This window comes from Plectropomus leopardus, chromosome 11 (assembly GCF_026936395.1).
Source record: "Plectropomus leopardus strain MGB_pleo_1.0 chromosome 11, ASM2693639v1, whole genome shotgun sequence".
Lineage (NCBI taxonomy): Eukaryota > Metazoa > Chordata > Actinopteri > Perciformes > Serranidae > Plectropomus > Plectropomus leopardus.
The window spans coordinates 757,731-774,697 of NC_142186.1; the positions used below are offsets into that span (position 1 = coordinate 757,731).

Here is a 16,967-nt window from a genome sequence, read left to right on the forward strand (position 1 = left end):
CTATGATATTTCTGTTTGTTTCATTACATAATTTGAGGAGTACTTGTTTCCTGGAGCCATAGTCACAAACATTACATAAATCCTCTCAGAGAGCTCCTAACTCAGCCTAAACATTTCTAAAAAGGAGTCCTAGCCTAAGAGTGATTTAGGAAAATTCTCAGAGCAACTCTGGGCAAGGAAGAGACAGACACTTATCCTTAGTGAGGAGGTGTGGTTGACCCTGTTGCTAGGTATGATGCATTCTTTTAACAGGCGTGATTGGTTGTCATAGACATGCTCTTGTGTGAGCCTGCAAGGTGTGGACAGCCAGTGGAAATTAAATGAATTGTGAAAGCTGCATTTGTGTGATCACACTGCTGTACTGTTACATTTTTACATTTGCCAAATATCTTAGTGTTGTAATCGATTTATTTCTGGTGTTATATTGTTACTGCGCTGGGTGAGAGATGTGAGTGCATCTCTAATCTGACTGACCACAAACATTTTCCTGCACCACACTGTCATTCACTCTTTGTCTTCCTGCCACTTTCTCATCTGTATAAGAAACTTAAACTAAACTAAACTAAACTAAACTAAACTAAACTAAACTAAACTAAACTAAACTAAACTTAAATTAAACCTCTCAGAAGCCCTCCTCCCTACCCCTAACAGTTTTTCACCCAAGGAGCTCTCTTAAGGGCTAAGATGCTTTGTGAATAACTTTGCCAGGGTCTCAAGGGGAAAATCTTAGAAAACGTCGTAATTCTAAGAATTTTTGGGGGAATTTTGTCACTGGGAGTATCTCTCTGTACTACGAAGCTTTGTGAATACAACTCCTGATCTACTGTCGTCTTGTCAGCAAAAGTCTTTATTTCAAATTGTCAACATACACAGTATCAAAAGAAAACATCAGCATCATTCTCATACAGATGAAACATTCAGAACACAAAATAATAAGTGATAGTGGAAACAACTCAGCGTTTTTTGAAGAAGGAATTTCAAAAAAGCCAACTATAATAATAGTTCGAGGTGCCTGCGGACTTATTAGACACATATGCACACATGATTGCAAGCATGTATGCACGCACACACACACACACACACACACACACACACACACACATATACATTATAAATTGATGCAGAAAAAGCACATATTGAGGTTAGGGTTTACCCATAAAAATGAATATGGGAAATTAAGAGCCATATCCACAAGCAAACGCGGCACTGTGTGTAAGCGCACGGCCTGTGTCTAATTTTGGAGACGGATGTACAGTGTTTGCTGTGAGACGCTGCAGCCAACTGCAACACGTAGCCAGCTGTGGGCAACAAACTAAAATGATGCTTTCTGCAGCATATGTGATCTGCAGTTTTCATTATGAACCAATCTGTGTTCTGAAATATGGAGAAACCCAAAAAACTGGGAAAAGATCCACTTACTCAATCGCAAAAGGAGGGCAAATTGTGCACAGCTGCCAGACTTTGTGGGCCTGTTAGCCCCGGCATATAATCAGTGCAAATTGTTTTGTAGATAGGGAGCTAAAGTGGGGCAGATTGCCGGTATTAATTCTTCACAAATTATGGTGCTATTAGCAGCGCGGTCCATTTTTTGTGGATCTGGTCCTAAGAGTTTGATGCCCAAGATTTCTTAGCAGAGGGCCCCAGACCTGCTGCTTCAAAATGTTGAGAAAAAAGCGTACACTCACTTATAATATAATATGTATGTAACTTATATTTGTGTGATGGATTGTGGTGGGCCACTCTGGGACAAAATGCCAGGGCTGATTTTAGTATCCCAGTCCGCCCCTGCTGACATTACCAGTGCAATCCCTGTAGGATCCACAAACTGGTCCAACCCTCACACAGACAATCCTGCAATGCTGAGAATCCTCATCACAGAGCAATCCTGCCATCATCTACAAAACATAGAACAGGAGGGGTGTCGTCAGCAGGCTCACTTGACCTGACTGAAGCCATCCTCATCATTTCGTTGTCGGTCTCGTGATGGTCCTCCACGTAGCGGTGCAGCATGCTGTAGTAGTGGTCTTTGGTGCTGAACTTGTAGAGGGAGGAGATCTTTTCCCAGGCCTTGTTGGAAGGGGTAATGATGTTTTCAGGTGATTTCTGGGTAAAGAAGCTCTTGAGGTTCCTCTCGGCGAGCTCTCTGGCGTGTTTAGTGCTGTATGAATCAAACAGGCTGCTCTCCTCCTGAACATATGCTCTCCAGAACTTGAGCTGCAGGTAGCTGATGGGGGAGGTGCAGCGAGCCACACAGGTCAGCAGCAGGTTGGACAACATGACAGAGGCGATGATCAGCCAGCCCAGGATCTGTGCCCACACACAACATAGACCTCCAGTCAGATAGAACAGAGATATCACAGAGATACCTGTCACACATTAATGACATATGATTATGTTTATGAAATAATGTATAAAAAAAGTATACACTTTGACAGATATTGATTTTTTTTAGGGGGCTAAAATACAGTACATGTAGTTGCTGACATAGTACATTTCTGAGTTTCCATGTCGGACTCCAGGCTGCTTCTCTAAACTAGAGGTGTGTTGACTGACATCTACTGAGTGTTATACATTAACTATAGATAACTAACCCCTACAACCCCACTTCAGAAAATCCCAACCATCCCTTTAATGTCAGAGTTGAAGGAATCTCTAGCGATTTAGCTCCTCCACAGATTTTGGTTGGGGCTCACAGGATGGACCAATCACAGCCAACAATTTAATGAGCCGCTTTACAAGTACTGCAACCAAGGAACATACTACAGCACAGTGAGCACATCATTCACTTAAATGTTTAATAAGTGGCAAACAACTAACATTTGGACGCGCACTGCATATTCATCAGTCAAACAGTCTGAAACATTTAAATAACCTCCTACATAAAGAGACCAGTCTCTCATTGTATAATCAGAGTGGGAAGTACTCAGTCCATAGACCAATACAATGACAGCACTCAATCAAAAAGGAAGTGTTACATTGTAAAAAAAAAACAAAAAAAACAATCAAATATACGCAGCCAATCACAGGCTATAATAATACAGAATCACCTGAAATGAGTTATGGATCACATACAGCATGAGAGGCTCAGTTCTTCATTGAATCTTTGTGGCTAAACTCAGTTTAACCCTTTGAAACCTGAGAAAATTAGATTTTAAAAAAGAAACATAAAATTAAAAAAATTATAATAATTTTGAATCATGATTTTTCATGTTTAATTCTGAAAATTACTCTGAAAGTGCAGTGACCGCACAGATAGAAACCTGAGGGGGGAGCGGGAAGCCACACGGTAATTTTGGTGGGGGGACTGCTCACTGTGTGAACCAGTCTGTCCTTGAGTGAGAATTCAGCACAGACTGATTTTCAGGGCAGCGTCGCTCCGTAAACTGTGCCAGTGTTTTTTATCATGTTCTTAATTTGTCCTCTGATGGTTGAGAGCTCAGTGGAGAGACAGAAGTGTGGTGTACATTAGAGCCCAATTGTATAGTGAAAAAATTTGCCATTAGTGATATGGCAACTGATATAGTGAATTTTTGAGCTGGAATAAAATAGATCATTACTATGTGGAGTGTGCACTGATTTTGCACCGATATGACTATGCAAAAGTACTCAACAGGCTGCTTTCTTAAACAAACAACTTTTATTGAACAATTTACTTATTTAACATTACATACAAAGAAAAATAAAGAATAAATAAAAGACAAAATAAACATCAGTACTGTATGTGTTCAGCATCAGTCTTCTCTGACCATTCATTTTTCTGCTTTCTATGGTCTGTAAAAAAAGTTTTCTTATCAGAAAATATATATGCTTATGCTTATATGCTCCAATATGTCTGTGAAAGGCTCATATCAACCAATAATAAAAGCCAACCAGACCACATGCTCAAAAAAGAATTTGTAGTTATGCCCTCAGGCAGGGGTTCTTATGTCCCGGCTCAGAAAACAAACAGTTACAAAAATTCTTTTATTCCTTCTTCCATCAGGCTGCTTCATGCTCAGACATAAATCTTACACCCTTCATATAGATCTTGGTTCCCAGCATCGCGTTGTTTTACTGTACTGTCACTGGCTGGCGTTGACATTGTTGTGATAAGGCTGTTGCTGTATTCATGTATTTTTTTACTATTTATTTGTATTTATTTATTTTACTATTGATGGGTTGACTGCATTAATGAATTGCCCTTCTGTGACTAATAAAGTATTCTGTGTTGTGGTCTGATATTTGGCTGTGTTTTGTTATGCGGGTGTCTGACTTTTCTCTCCCTGTCTTCACAGAGTGAGCACTGAGGGGCGGGGCGATCTCCTGGAGCACAGGGCGCCCGGCACACCTGCAGCTTGTTCTGCCCAAATTGGCTGGCTTTATAAGCCACGCTCCCTTTGTCTCCTGTGCCGGATGATTCCCCGGTGTTTCAGCGTCTCGCTCGTGCTTCCTGCGATCTCCTGCCTCTTGCCTTGTGTTCCGCTCCTGCCCTTTGTTAGTGATCGTAAGTTTTGGGTGCATCATCACCGTTTACTTTGTCGTTTTTAGATCTGCTGTTTTCTCCCATCTCGTTGTTGATTTTTAGTTCGCTCCTTTTGTTGTTACTTTTCCCTTCGGGTGATTTTTTGTTGATCCGTTTCTCGTATATTTGTTTCTGTGTGCCGCTTCCGGATTTGTAATAAAAGACTTGTTTGTTGATACTCTGCAACTGGGTCCTGGCGTTTGTGACTGACCGTAACAGAATCATGCAGCCAGAAAAATGGACCCGGCAGAGATAGACAATTTCAAGCGCGCACTCGCCACGCAAGCCGCTAAGGTAAACCACAACGAGACCTCCCTGGCGCGGATGATGGAACACATGCAGCAGCTCGGCTCCAACATCGGCCAACTAGGCAGTCAGATGGCCGCCCTGAAGGACCAGCTCGCTCCCTCTCCTGCAGCCACTGCTCAACATCCAGCTGAAAACCATCCGCCGGACCCAGCACCACAAGCACGCGAGCCGTACATCCCCATCCCTGCCAGGTATTCCGGAGATTTAGGGACATGTGCTCAATTTTTACATCAGTGCCAATTGGTTTTCAGTCAGTAACCCCACACGTACGCCACTCCTCAAGCCAAAATAGCTTTTGTAATGAGCTTGCTCACCGGCCAGGCGGCAGCCTGGTCCTTAGCTATTTCCTCTCAAAACCATGAGTTATTGAATGATTACCACCAGTTCACAGCCGAAATGAGACGAATTTTCAACCACCCGGTTAAGGGCAGACAGGCCACAAATCGACTACTCGATTTGCAACAAGGTAGCCTTACAGTGTCAGAGTTTGCAATCAAGTTCCCCATTTTAGCGGCAGAGAGTGGGTGGAACGATTCAGCGCTTCAGGCCGTTTTTCTTAAGGGGTTGTCCAGGGAAATAAAGGACGAATTGGCCGTTCGGGAGGAGTGTAATTCACTCAACTCCCTTATCGATCTGGCTATCCGTCTTGACAACAGGATGAGGGAAAGAGCTAGGGAACGGCAGGGGATGAGGGGGAGACGGCTCGCCACCGGCTCCCAACCCAGCTCCACCGACTCCATTCCGGGATTGCCTGGCACCTCCCAGTACACACACGAGCCACGACCACCACCCGCGGATGAGCCCATGCAACTGGGTTGGGCCCGTCTCACTCCAGCTGAACGACAACGCCGGATGCGGGACCAGTAGTGCCTCTACAGCGGACAGGGGGGCCACTTTGTTTCCCGTTGCTCAGAGGTGCCAAAAGACAGGGCTCACCGGTAGAAAAGAGGACTCTGGTGAGCCACATCTCTTCCTCTTCTGCTTCAAGAATTCAAGTACAAGGTATGATTCACGGACTCGAACACTCAGTCCCAGCCCAGGTGTTGGTTGACTCCGGTGCCGATGATAATTTTATTGATAGGGATTTTGTCAATGCTAACGACATCCCCATTTATGAACTGACCTCTCCCAAGGAGGTACACGCAGTAGATGGCAAGCTCATAGAACTGGTTACACACAAAACTGAACCATTAAAACTAGTGCTCTCCAGTAACCATCACAAGCACTTAGAACTGTATGTAATCTCTTCACCTCTGAACTCTGTCATTCTGGGTATCCCATGGCACAAGCTTCACAATCCCCACATCGATTGGTCCACTGCTACCATCCGCAACTGGAGTCTCCACTGCCACGCCCACTGCCTCCACTCTGCTCTGCCCGCCAGGTCGGCAGATTCCTCCCCAGCAGCTGAGGTAATAGATCTGACTGGTGTACCCCCCGGCTACCATGACCCCCAACAGGTTTTTAGTAAAACCTCAGCCACCTCACTACCCCCCCATAGACCATATGACTGTGCCACTGACCTCCTTACAGGGGCCCCTCTTCCCACTAAGAGACTGTATAATTTGTCCAAACCCGAGCGCGAGGCCATGGAAAAATAGATTAATGAGTCTGTGGCAGCCGGCCTCATTCGTCCCTCCTCCTCTCCTGTGGGGGCCGGCTTCTTCTTCGTAGAGAAAAAAGATAAATCCCTGCGACCATGCATTGACTACACTGAGTTAAATGAGATAACCGTAAAGAATAAATACCCACTCCCCCTGATTGACTCCGCCTTCAGCCCCTTACACTCCACCTGCGTCTTCTCAAAGCTAGACCTCAGGAACGCCTACCACCTCATCAGGATTAAGGAGGGGGATGAGTGGAAGACTGCTTTCAACACCCACTTAGGCCATTTTGAATACCTGGTGATGCCCTTTGGACTCACGAATGCCCCCACTGTTTTTCAATGCCTGGTGAATGATGTGTTGAGAGATCTGCTTAACAAAACTGTTTTTGTCTATTTGGACGATATTCTGATTTTCTCTAGCTCAATGGAGGAACATGTGACCCATGTTAGAGATGTCCTCAACAGGTTGATGGAAAACAAACTGTATGTCAAAGCCGAAAAGTGTGTATTTCATGTCTCATCTGTAAGTTTCCTGGGTTTTGTGGTAGAGAAGGGGCAATTACGGGCAGATCCCTCCAAGGTGGAGGCTGTCAAAGGATGGCCAACCCCCACCACCCGCAAGCAGTTGCAGCGTTTCTTGGGCTTTGCCAACTTCTACCGTAGGTTCATTAAAAACTACAGCCGCCTGGTGGCCCCTCTCACTCGCCTCACTTCATCAAAAATCAGATTTGCCTGGTCTCCTGTTGAACAATCAGCGTTTGAGAAGTTGAAAAACATGTTTGTTAACGCTCCCGTTCTTGTGCACCCAGATCCTGACCAGCAGTTTGTGGTCGAGGTTGATGCCTCGGATTCCGGGGTTGGGGCCGTCCTCTCCCAGCACCAACTCTCAGACAACAAGCTCCACCCCTGCGCCTTCTTCTCACGTCGCCTCACTTCCGCAGAGAGCAACTACGATGTGGGAAATCGGGAGCTCCTGGCGGTGGTCCTCGCGTTGCAGGAGTGGAAACACTGGCTGGAGGGGGCTGCTCAACCTTTCATCGTGTGGACCGATCATAAAAACCTTGCTTACCTCCGCACGGCCCGCTGCCTGAACTCCCGGCAGGCCCGCTGGGCCCTCTTCCTGGGCCGCTTCCGGTTCACCATCACCTACCATCCCGGGTCTTGGAATGTCAAGCCAGATGCACTCTCCCGTCAGTTCGCCTTGGAGGGAGGGGAGCCCGTTGTGGAGACCATCTTGGACCCTGAGTGTGTTCTGGGGCAGTCCACTGGCAGGTAGAGCAGGAGGTTCAGGAAGCTCTGCGGGGGCAGGCAGTTCCACACGGGTGTCCGCCGGGTCGGTTGTTCATGCCACAGTCCGCCAGGTCATCAGTGCTCACCTGGGGGCAAACTTCAAGGATAGCCTGCCACCTGGGGTCCACCGCAAACTGGTTTTCATCCAGCAACGCTTCTGGTGGCCGTCCATGGCAGCAGACATTCGAGGTTTCGTCGCTGCGTGCACAGAGTGCGCACGCAACAAATCTTCACACCGACCCCCGGCTGGGCTCCTGCAACCCTTACCCATCCCTCCACGACCCTGGTCACATATCGCAGTGGATTTCGTCACTGGACTGCCCCCCTCCGAGGGTAACGACACTATCCTCACTGTGGTAGACCGATTCTCCAAGGCAGTTCATTTTGTCCCCCTCCCTAAACTCCCCACTGCCTTGGAGACTGCTAACCTATTGGTTACACATGTCTTCAGGTTGCATGGAATCCCCCAAAACATTGTGTCGGACCGCGGACCCCAGTTCACCTCTAAAGTGTGGAAGGCCTTCTGTCGGGCCTTGGGAACCACCTCCAGTCTCTCCTCAGGCTATCATCCCCAGTCGAACGGGCAAACTGAACGGGCCAATCAGAGTCTGGAATCCTCTCTTCGCTGTGTCGCCTTGCGCCTTCCATCCTCCTGGGCAACACACCTGCCTTGGGTAGAATACACTCACAACTCCCTCATCAGCTCCGCCACCAGCCTATCTCCATTCATGATCAACACCGACTACCAGCCCCCCTGTTTCCCAACCAGGAGTCCGACGCAGCAGTGCCCTTTGTTCACGCCCAGTTCTGCCGGGTCAGACGAGTGTGGCGCGAGACCCGGGCCGCCTTGGGGAGAACGGCCGAGCGCAACCGGCGCTTAGCCAACCGCCATCGGATTCCTGCACCCAACTACCAAGTGGGACAGCAAGTGTGGCTCTCCTCACGGGACCTTCCCCTCTAGACCGACTCCCGGAAACTATCCCCCAGGTACATCGGTCCATTTCCAGTGGAGAAGATCATAAACCCCAGTGCTGTCCGTCTCCGCCTCCCTGCCTCCCTGCCTCCCTGAATGTCCACCCGGTGTTCTGGATGTGCGCAGATGCGGTAGGGGCTACCAGTATCTGGTCGACTGGGAGGGGTACGGACCCGAGTAGCGCTCCTGGATCAGGCGCTCCCTCATCCTGGACCCACAGCTGCTGTGGGATTTCTACAGGAGGTTTCTGGGTAAGCCTGGTAGGACGTCGGGTGGCGTCCCTTGAGGGGGGGGTACTGTTGTGGTCTGATATTTGACTGTGTTTTGTTCTGCGAGTGTCTGACTTTCCTCTCCCTGTCTTGCAGAGTGAGCACCGAGGGGCGGGGCAATCTCCTGGAGCACAGGGCGCCCGGCACACCTGCAGCTTGTTCCGCCCAAATTGGCTGGCTTTATAAGCCACGCTCCCTTTGTCTCCTGTGCCAGATGATTCCCCAGTGTTTCAGCGTCTCGCTCGTGCTTCCTGCGATCTCCTGCCTCTTGCCTTGTGTTCCGCTCCTGCCCTTTGTTAGTGATCGTGAGTTTTGGGTGCATCATCACCGTTTACTTTGTCGTTTTTAGATCTGCTGTTTTTTCCCATCTTGTTGGTGATTTTTAGTTCACTCCTTTTGTTGTTACTTTTCCCTTCGGGTGATTTTTTGTTGATCCGTTTCTCGTATTTTTGTTTCTGTGTACTGCTTCCGGATTTGTAATAAAAGACTTGTTTGTTGATACTCTGCAACTGGGTCCTGGCGTTTGTGACTGACCGTAACATTCTGAATCTGAATATTGGTCAGGCTCTAGTGTAGATACACGCTCCAGTTTGACAAGGAGATGGGTTCCTTCCGTGCACACTGTCCTCTGATAAGCTGTCCCCATGTCACTGTTATCATAGCCTCTGTCCAGGAAGCGCTCAGTCATTTCTGCTCAAACTCTCCTCTGTGCTGCATTTTGTTTTCAGTGGCACAAACATTCCTGTAGGAATGATTTTGATAAGTTGTTGAGGAAAGAGAATGTTAGCTCTCAGGAGAGCGCTGCTGCTTCATAGTTTGTGGTAAATGGTGGTATCTAACCCCCCATGTTTGTTTTTGTAGATTGTCAGGACAAAAAACTTGACTGTCTTTGGATTGTACAACTGTGAAGCGCAGATACTGTGTGTTGGAGTTGATGTTATCTACAAACTGGTTCAGCTCATCAGTAGTGCAAAAAACAGAATGTCATCAGTGTATCTTTTCCATACTGAAATCTTAGAGAGGAATGGTTTATTCCCTGAGATGTAAATAGTAAATGGATTGTACTTCTATTGCACTTTTCTAGTTTTATTGAGCACTCTCAAACTACCTTGTCACATTCACACACTGGTGGCCAAGGTTAATGCACAAGGTGCCACCTGCTACTTAGTAATCATTCACACGCACTCACATGATGCGGCATCGGGAGCAATTCGGGCTTCAGTATCTTGCCCAAGGATACTTCAACATGTTGCCGGAGGCATTGAACCGCTGACCTTCCGATTAGGGGACAACCCACTCAACCCCTGAGTCACAGTCGCCTCAATGAACTTATCCTCCCAAAATCTTATTAGTAAGCACGCATATGACGTCACAAATCATCTCCCCATGCTCACACCTTGCATCCCAAGGTTATAAGCTCCTGAATATTGGGAATCATTATTTGATCATTTCTGTGAGTGTCAACAAGAATTCATGAGGAGGTAGCTCTGCAGCAGAGCGTGTTTCCAAATAATATAACAGGTCAGTGCCTACATCATGAGGAATACAGGTGTACAGGCTTATAACATCACATGTTACAGGAATGTAATCTTTGCAACTCTTTGCAGAGTCCAACTGTTTTAAAATGTCTGTCGTGTCTCCAAGGTAGGAGAGGATGTTGTGAAGAAATTTCTTGAGAAAACAATCCAGATACTGTGACAGGGGTTCTGTGAGACAGTAGATGATGGATATATGATGATCAGTGACTTTCTTACTTTTGGAGCAGTTGAAAATTCTTCTTCTGTTTTTGTGATCCAATGTCCTGAGAGGCCTGCCTCCAAGACCTTATCTGTCTCAGCTTTAGATTCCTCCATGGGACCCAAAGCGCTTTCTCACTATTACATTCACACACACTCACACACTGATGGAACAGCCATCAGGAGCAATTTAGGGTTCAGTATCTTGCCCAACAACATGTTGAGCATGACCCACTCTACGTCTGAGCCACAGCCGCCCAGTGTCTATCAGCTGGGACCTAATGTTGTTATCATTTTTTTCTAGTCAAGTCAGTTTTATTTATAAAGCCCATAATCACAAATCACAGTTTGCCTCAGAGGGCTTTACAGCAAACAACATCCCTCTGTTTTCAGACCCTCACAGCAGATAAGGAAAAACTCCCCCCAAAAAAACCTTTAACAGAGTCAGCAACAGTCCATCAAAAACCAATATCTGTTCAGTTCATTATTACAATAGAGTGCTCTTTATCAGCCAAGTGAATAATCAACCACAAGACTTAATGAAGAACTGAAACTCTGATGCTGTTTGTGGTCCATAACTCATTTAAGAGATTTATCTATTATTATTGCCTGTGATAGGCCACATACTTTTTATTGTTGTTTTACAATGTCACACTTCACTTCCAATGTCAGCGTTCCTCAGTCCCTCTGAAGTGTGGGTGACAAGCAGGCTATTATTTTTTCTTGCTTTAATCTATTTTAATTTACATCATCTGAGCAGGGCAGTGGACATCCAGCTTCTCTGTTCACAGCACATATCAGCTCAGTGTGTTACACTTTCACCTGTCCCTGCAAACAATGGCAGGTAGGAACTAATGTTACTTTGTCTCTCACTTTATGCTACAGGGATGTTAAATAGAAACTTAAAGGTGCACATAAAAATATACAAATAAAATAATAGTTCAACTTTCCACAGTATTCTGTTACACTTGAATAAGTATGGTGACTTAAGTAAGTAAAATATAATCTATACAGTAACTAAGGTTACAATATCACTGGTAGTACAGGCGGTTGGGACAAAAAGTGACAAAGCAACATTCCGATTAAGTTATGAACAAATTACAGTCCAACGCCACCTTCTCTACCCCTCTGTCTCTCTATACACACACACACACACACACACACACACACACACACACACACACACACACACACACACTCCTCAGACAGCGCTGCAGCATCGTCTCTGTCCTCAGTACTGACAGTCGTATCACTGCAATGAAGTTTGGCGTTCACATTCTGGAGAAGCACCTCCACTTTTTTTGAGTCCAGTACTCCAGCTTCTGCAGATTTCTTTAAAAACTTTTCTTCATCGCCAGTCTCTCTGATTGTACACACAGCACATGGCCTTTCTGGGGGATTTGCAGGGTGGTGACGTAGACGTAGACTTTTCTTAGGTACAAATATAAGGAAAAATATGGGAAGACACTGGTAAATGAGGTTATTTCATTTTTCAATGTGTACCATGGCTGTTGGATGAAGACGCAGTGCACATGTTTTCTTTGGGTGCAGTCCTTGTGATATGGCTCACTAAGTATTTGCTGTCCCTTAAATGTCTCCAACTGACAACAAAACAAGAAGTAGTCAGGACTGTCAGGAAATGTCAACATGATGATGCTGAGTGTCTCTGTCCTTTGTGGTGAGTTTCCATGACTACATCGAGTGTTTGTTTTTTTCAGGCCTGAATTTGAAGCATGACTTCTACACACAAAACAGAAGTGCACACATTGTGAAGGTAAACATATCGCAGAGGTTCAGAAAATGTCTCAAACACCAGGGCATGTCAGATCAATCAAACAAATGAACATGAAAATGTTCACACAGAAACAAGCTCAAAAAGTGAATCTGAACTCACATTACAAAACTCACACCACAGCCACCATCACAGTATTGTATAATTGATGTCAGTTCTTTGGTTTCAACTTCTGTTCTTTTGTATTTAACTGGCAAGAGTTTTGGTGCAAATTTCAACTTTCACGTTCACAAGGTCTCCCATTTCTGCAAGCTCTTAGCAGTTCTGGCCCATGTTTACATTCACACATTTAATATTTGACATCATTTAGGCCACTTGATGCCCCATTGAGTCATTATATTACTTAAACTGTTTTATCAAAATCTAAAAGCTGCACATTTTTTATGATTTTGAACTGATTTCACTTCATCAAATATATTTTTCTAAAACTGTCTTCCATCCCAGGGCCTACAGTGTGATTATGTAGAAAGGTAATGTCAGGTAAATTGAAAAATCGACTAAAATGGGACAAATAAGGTCTGGGCCTTTTTAAATATTAGCAGCCACTTGCCATCATATTTCCTTTATGAAAATAAAGCAAAGGACCATGACAAGTTTTAAAAATAACACTTAAGGTATTATTCAGAGTTCTGGGTATTTTTCTTGGTAATCTACCAAAAAGTGTGTCAGATCACCTGACTTCCCCCTGTAGACTATACACTACAGGCTGTAGTGTAGGATAAAAAAGCAGCTGGCCTTGTCAGCACAGTGTGCTGCTATTGAAGGAGCACTGACCTGAGACTGAGCTCTCACTGTGAGCAGGACATCCTCTCTGTCCTCCCTTGGGACATTGGTGATGCCTGTCCCGCAGGGAAACCTGTATAGCTGCTCCTGACACTTCACCCCGGATTCCTTTTTCCAACACAGATACTTGTTGTACGCGCTCACATTGGTCCCGGTCATCGCGCACTCGTAGTAGTTCCCGTTGAGCAGAGCCACCGCGATCCAGCTGGAGGGCGCCACCGCGGCGGTGCAGCTGATCTGGAAGAGTACGGTCCCGGCGGCGGCCAGCCTCCTCCAGCGGCACAGCGCGCCCCGCGGCCGGCACACACCCGTCAGTAGCTTCCACGTCTTCTTACTGAGGATGTAACCCAGCAGCAGCAGGGCCAGGGCGGGCACGAGCAGGAACACCATGCCGTAGACGAAGTTGAGATCATTGCAGGGACACTTGAAGACGGCAGAGGAGAAGACCTGTTCCCCCCCGGCTGTCAGCAGGGCAACCAGCCCGAAGCCCAGGTTCGTTTGGTGGTTTGCAATGTTCAAAACCGTCTTAAACTTATCCATGTCTGTGACTGCTGTGTGACAGACTGACACTGGCACTTTCACTTCCACCTTTTTATGGTTGTCGTCAGCTCGCACCCCCTGCACCCTCCGCAAACTAGCAGCACCCACAGGTGTCAGAGCGGGTCATGTTAAGTTCCGCTACATGAAGGAGGTGACATCACTGTGTGTGTGCAATATTAATGCTGAGACAGGCACAATGCCCACACACACACACAACAACAACAACAACAACACACATCTGATGAGAGGAAATGATTGGCTGTCTCTGACTGAGATGTTTGGAGAGTTTTTGCCTTACAAAATCTGACAAGTTGATCATGCCTAAAACAATCTTGGAAACTGATTGCCTTGAAAATAATAATAATAATAATAATAATAATAATAATGCATCTTAATTTATGTGTACTTTATATTTAATTGTATGCTTTACTTCAATTTTTTCCAACTTAAAACTGACATGTGAAATCACCTTGTTCTTTCCAAGTGCTATCAACTTGTTAAACCAAGTTGGTCTGACTTAACATTTCAAAGAGGATTTGGCCAAAGATGATGTTAGGAGATCTATGAGTTCTGTTTTGTTAAAAAGAAAATGCTAATATGATTGACTAGTTTGCAACCAGTAGAATACAAATATGTAGCACAGAAAACTTGGTATAGGTTACTGAAGTTGCTAAAACTAAATAAGATTGATTTAATTAAATTTGTTATTTTTAAGTTGCAGCAACTTTGCAAAATCAAGTATGTATAACTTTTTTGTATACATTTTAAGTAAATTTAACAATTAGGAATAGAGTTGACATCATTTTAGACTAATTGTTATGTTTACTTATATTTTTTAAGGAAATCGATTTCCTAGATTTTTTTTTAAAAAGGTACATCAACTTGTCAGATTTTACAATGTGATGTGCATGCTGTCCTACACTGAACCACTGATGTTAACCCTCTCATGAGGGCTAGATTATGATTAATGAATGTAGAAAATAGAATTAAAAATCAAATCTGTAGGCTACAAATCTGAAATTAAAGTTTGTCCCGAGCGTAATTAATTTCCACTTCGTAGCCTGTAAGAGGGTTTACTCTCTGCTGCAGCCTGCAAGTGGCTTATCAAATGAAACACACCAATCTTCAAGATATTTTGCTATTGTTATACAAAGTTTGCAATTATAGCAGCAAAAAGTTTAGAAAAGCACACACACACACACACACACAAGATGCTGGACAAGAGATCATGCATCAGATCAACAAACAGAGTATACCTGACTGTGCTCCCATAAATATTTGATCTGGTGGTAATTCAATGAAATATTTATGGGAGCACAGTCCAGTGTTTGGACTCTGTCTCTTACAATTGTTGAAGGATACAGTGAATAACCATTTGATATGATTGCCATTACTGGGAGTGCATATGTGTTGAAGAAGTGGCATTCATACATGACCTAAGAGGTTGTTTGCATGTTAGACTGGTTTATTGACCAGTCTAAGGCCCAAGTTCTGGGGGAACAAAAGCCCAGCAGAGTGTCTGTACATCTGACAACATATCTGTTGTTCTGTAGCTATCAGCAATTTTATGAGTCGGTCACACCCCCGAATAGTGTCATCTGTTGAGATTCTGCTGCTGCTTTGCTGGCTCTGACAGGTGAAATGTCAGGCCCTGCCCCCATGTGCTCCCGGAGGTCTCATGCAGCTCATTTTGGATTGAGGAAATAGGCTGTCAGGTCTGTCAGATCTGGGTCTTATCCCTAAAAATCTTTTTTTTTTTTTTTGGCTTCTGAGGTGGAGTTTCAACATATTGGCAAAGCAGTCTTAAAATCTCTCCATGTCTCTGGTCTACATTAAACCCTTTGAAACACAAGCAAATTGGCTTTTTTCAGAGAATATCGGAAGAAGGTAATGAGCAAAATAGGAAGAAAGGACCCAGAAACAAGCAAGACATTAGTAAACAGTACAAGCAAATTACCTGAAAATTAGCACATAAAAACCCAAACCCAAATAAACAAACAAACAACGAATGGGATAGTAAAAAAAAACATTAATAAATAAAATAAATTAAAAATTAGCTTGAAAATTATTTTAATTCCTTAAATTTTTTTTAAAAGTTTTAAATATATAATTATGATGATAATAAATATAGCCTAGTTCTCTGGAAATTTTTCCCAAGCTTTTTCAAAAAAAATATTTACTAAATCTAATAATTTCTTGCCTCAATAAAGCAAAACAAAAGTGATGTCACTGTTGGCTTTAAAGGCTTTATGTAGGAGAAATAAAACTTTTTGTGGCGTTACAGCCTGCCGAACCTCAGTAGAAGCAGTAGAGGTCCATGGCAGCGGGGGGCGCTGTGGGGATTTCACTAGCTGTTTGCAACCTGTCAGCCGAAGAAGAAGAGTGTGTTTAGAGCGGAGCACACAGCACAGCTCCTGGCTAACATCCTCTGTGTTAAACACTGGAGATTAAGGATTCACGTATCATTCTAACGTTTTCTCCGACAGCCAGCGGAAATTAATTTAATCTAATTTAAACTATAAATTCAGCATTTAGAATTGTCCTTGGAAAGGGCTGAGAAATGGCAGAAAATCCAGGTAAGTGTGTTAGCTAATGCTAGCTGGGGAGCTAGTTGTGGTCAAGTGAGCTAGCTGTAATTGCTTGTATAGCTGTCCTTTGAATGCAGCTGGTCAAATAACTGGCAGTATATTTGAAAGGAATCACTCATGTCAGGCTCAGTTGTTGGTTAGCTTCTGCTGGGCTCTGGAGCCCAGCGCAAAGTCAAGCCTGTCCCATTGAACGTTAGCCGAGCCGGGATGCATGTAGTCTGAAGACACGTTCAGGCTAAATTTACACAAGTGCTACCTTCAAGTGTGTTCTATACTGACAAAACACGAACGACGTTTTCTTGAGCTGCGTTAAGATGCCTCTCACTAACTTTTTAACCCCTTGAAACCCGAGCACATTGTTGTGATCACTCAAAAACCTGGAAGAAAAAACGGAGCTCGGCAAGGTGTCTCACCGAGTGCAAAAAACTAGTAAAAGGTAATGAAGAAAATGACATGAAAATAAGTTTTTAAAACGTGGAGAAAATTAACAGAAAATTTAAAAAGGAAAAAAAACCCATATTTATGATTATATTAAAAAATGCTATCAATAACAATACATTAATTATTTAATTTCCTGCAC

General features: G+C 44.4%; 2 protein-coding genes across 5 annotated transcripts in view; one reads left to right on the top strand and one right to left on the bottom strand.

Moving 5' to 3' along the window:
• Positions 1-829: 829 nt before the first annotated feature.
• On the bottom strand, positions 830-13,821 carry calhm6 (calcium homeostasis modulator family member 6). The gene is made up of 2 exons (XM_042489884.2): positions 13,251-13,821; positions 830-2,307 (listed from the first exon to the last, which is right to left on the bottom strand). The coding sequence occupies exons 1-2, from the start codon at positions 13,797-13,799 to the stop codon at positions 1,873-1,875; spliced, it is 984 nt and encodes a 327-aa protein (XP_042345818.1). The 5' UTR covers positions 13,800-13,821; the 3' UTR covers positions 830-1,872.
• The window catches only part of cnot10 (CCR4-NOT transcription complex, subunit 10), a 30,852-nt gene continuing 27,503 nt past the window's right edge, over positions 13,619-16,967 (top strand). The window contains exon 1 of one of the 4 annotated variants that reach the window (XM_088084932.1): positions 13,619-13,751. Coding sequence is in view for 3 of the 4 variants with exons in the window: in XM_088084931.1 (XP_087941057.1) it covers positions 16,360-16,375 (16 nt within the window). In the remaining variant the exon portion in view is untranslated. Of the gene's footprint in view, positions 13,752-16,142; positions 16,376-16,967 lie in introns of those variants that run through there. The other 3 variants (XM_088084931.1, XM_088084929.1, XM_088084930.1) reach the window with 3 other exon arrangements.

What these genes read in the sequence shown, in the direction of transcription:
- calhm6 (XM_042489884.2), bottom strand. Translation starts at nt 13,799, where the DNA reads ATGGATAAGTTTAAGACGGTTTTGAACATTGCAAACCACCAAACGAAC. An exon ending in CAGTGAGAGCTCAGTCTCAG is followed by an intron (nt 2,308 to 13,250) that starts GTCAGTGCTCCT and finishes GTGTGGGCACAG; the next exon opens with ATCCTGGGCTGGCTGATCAT.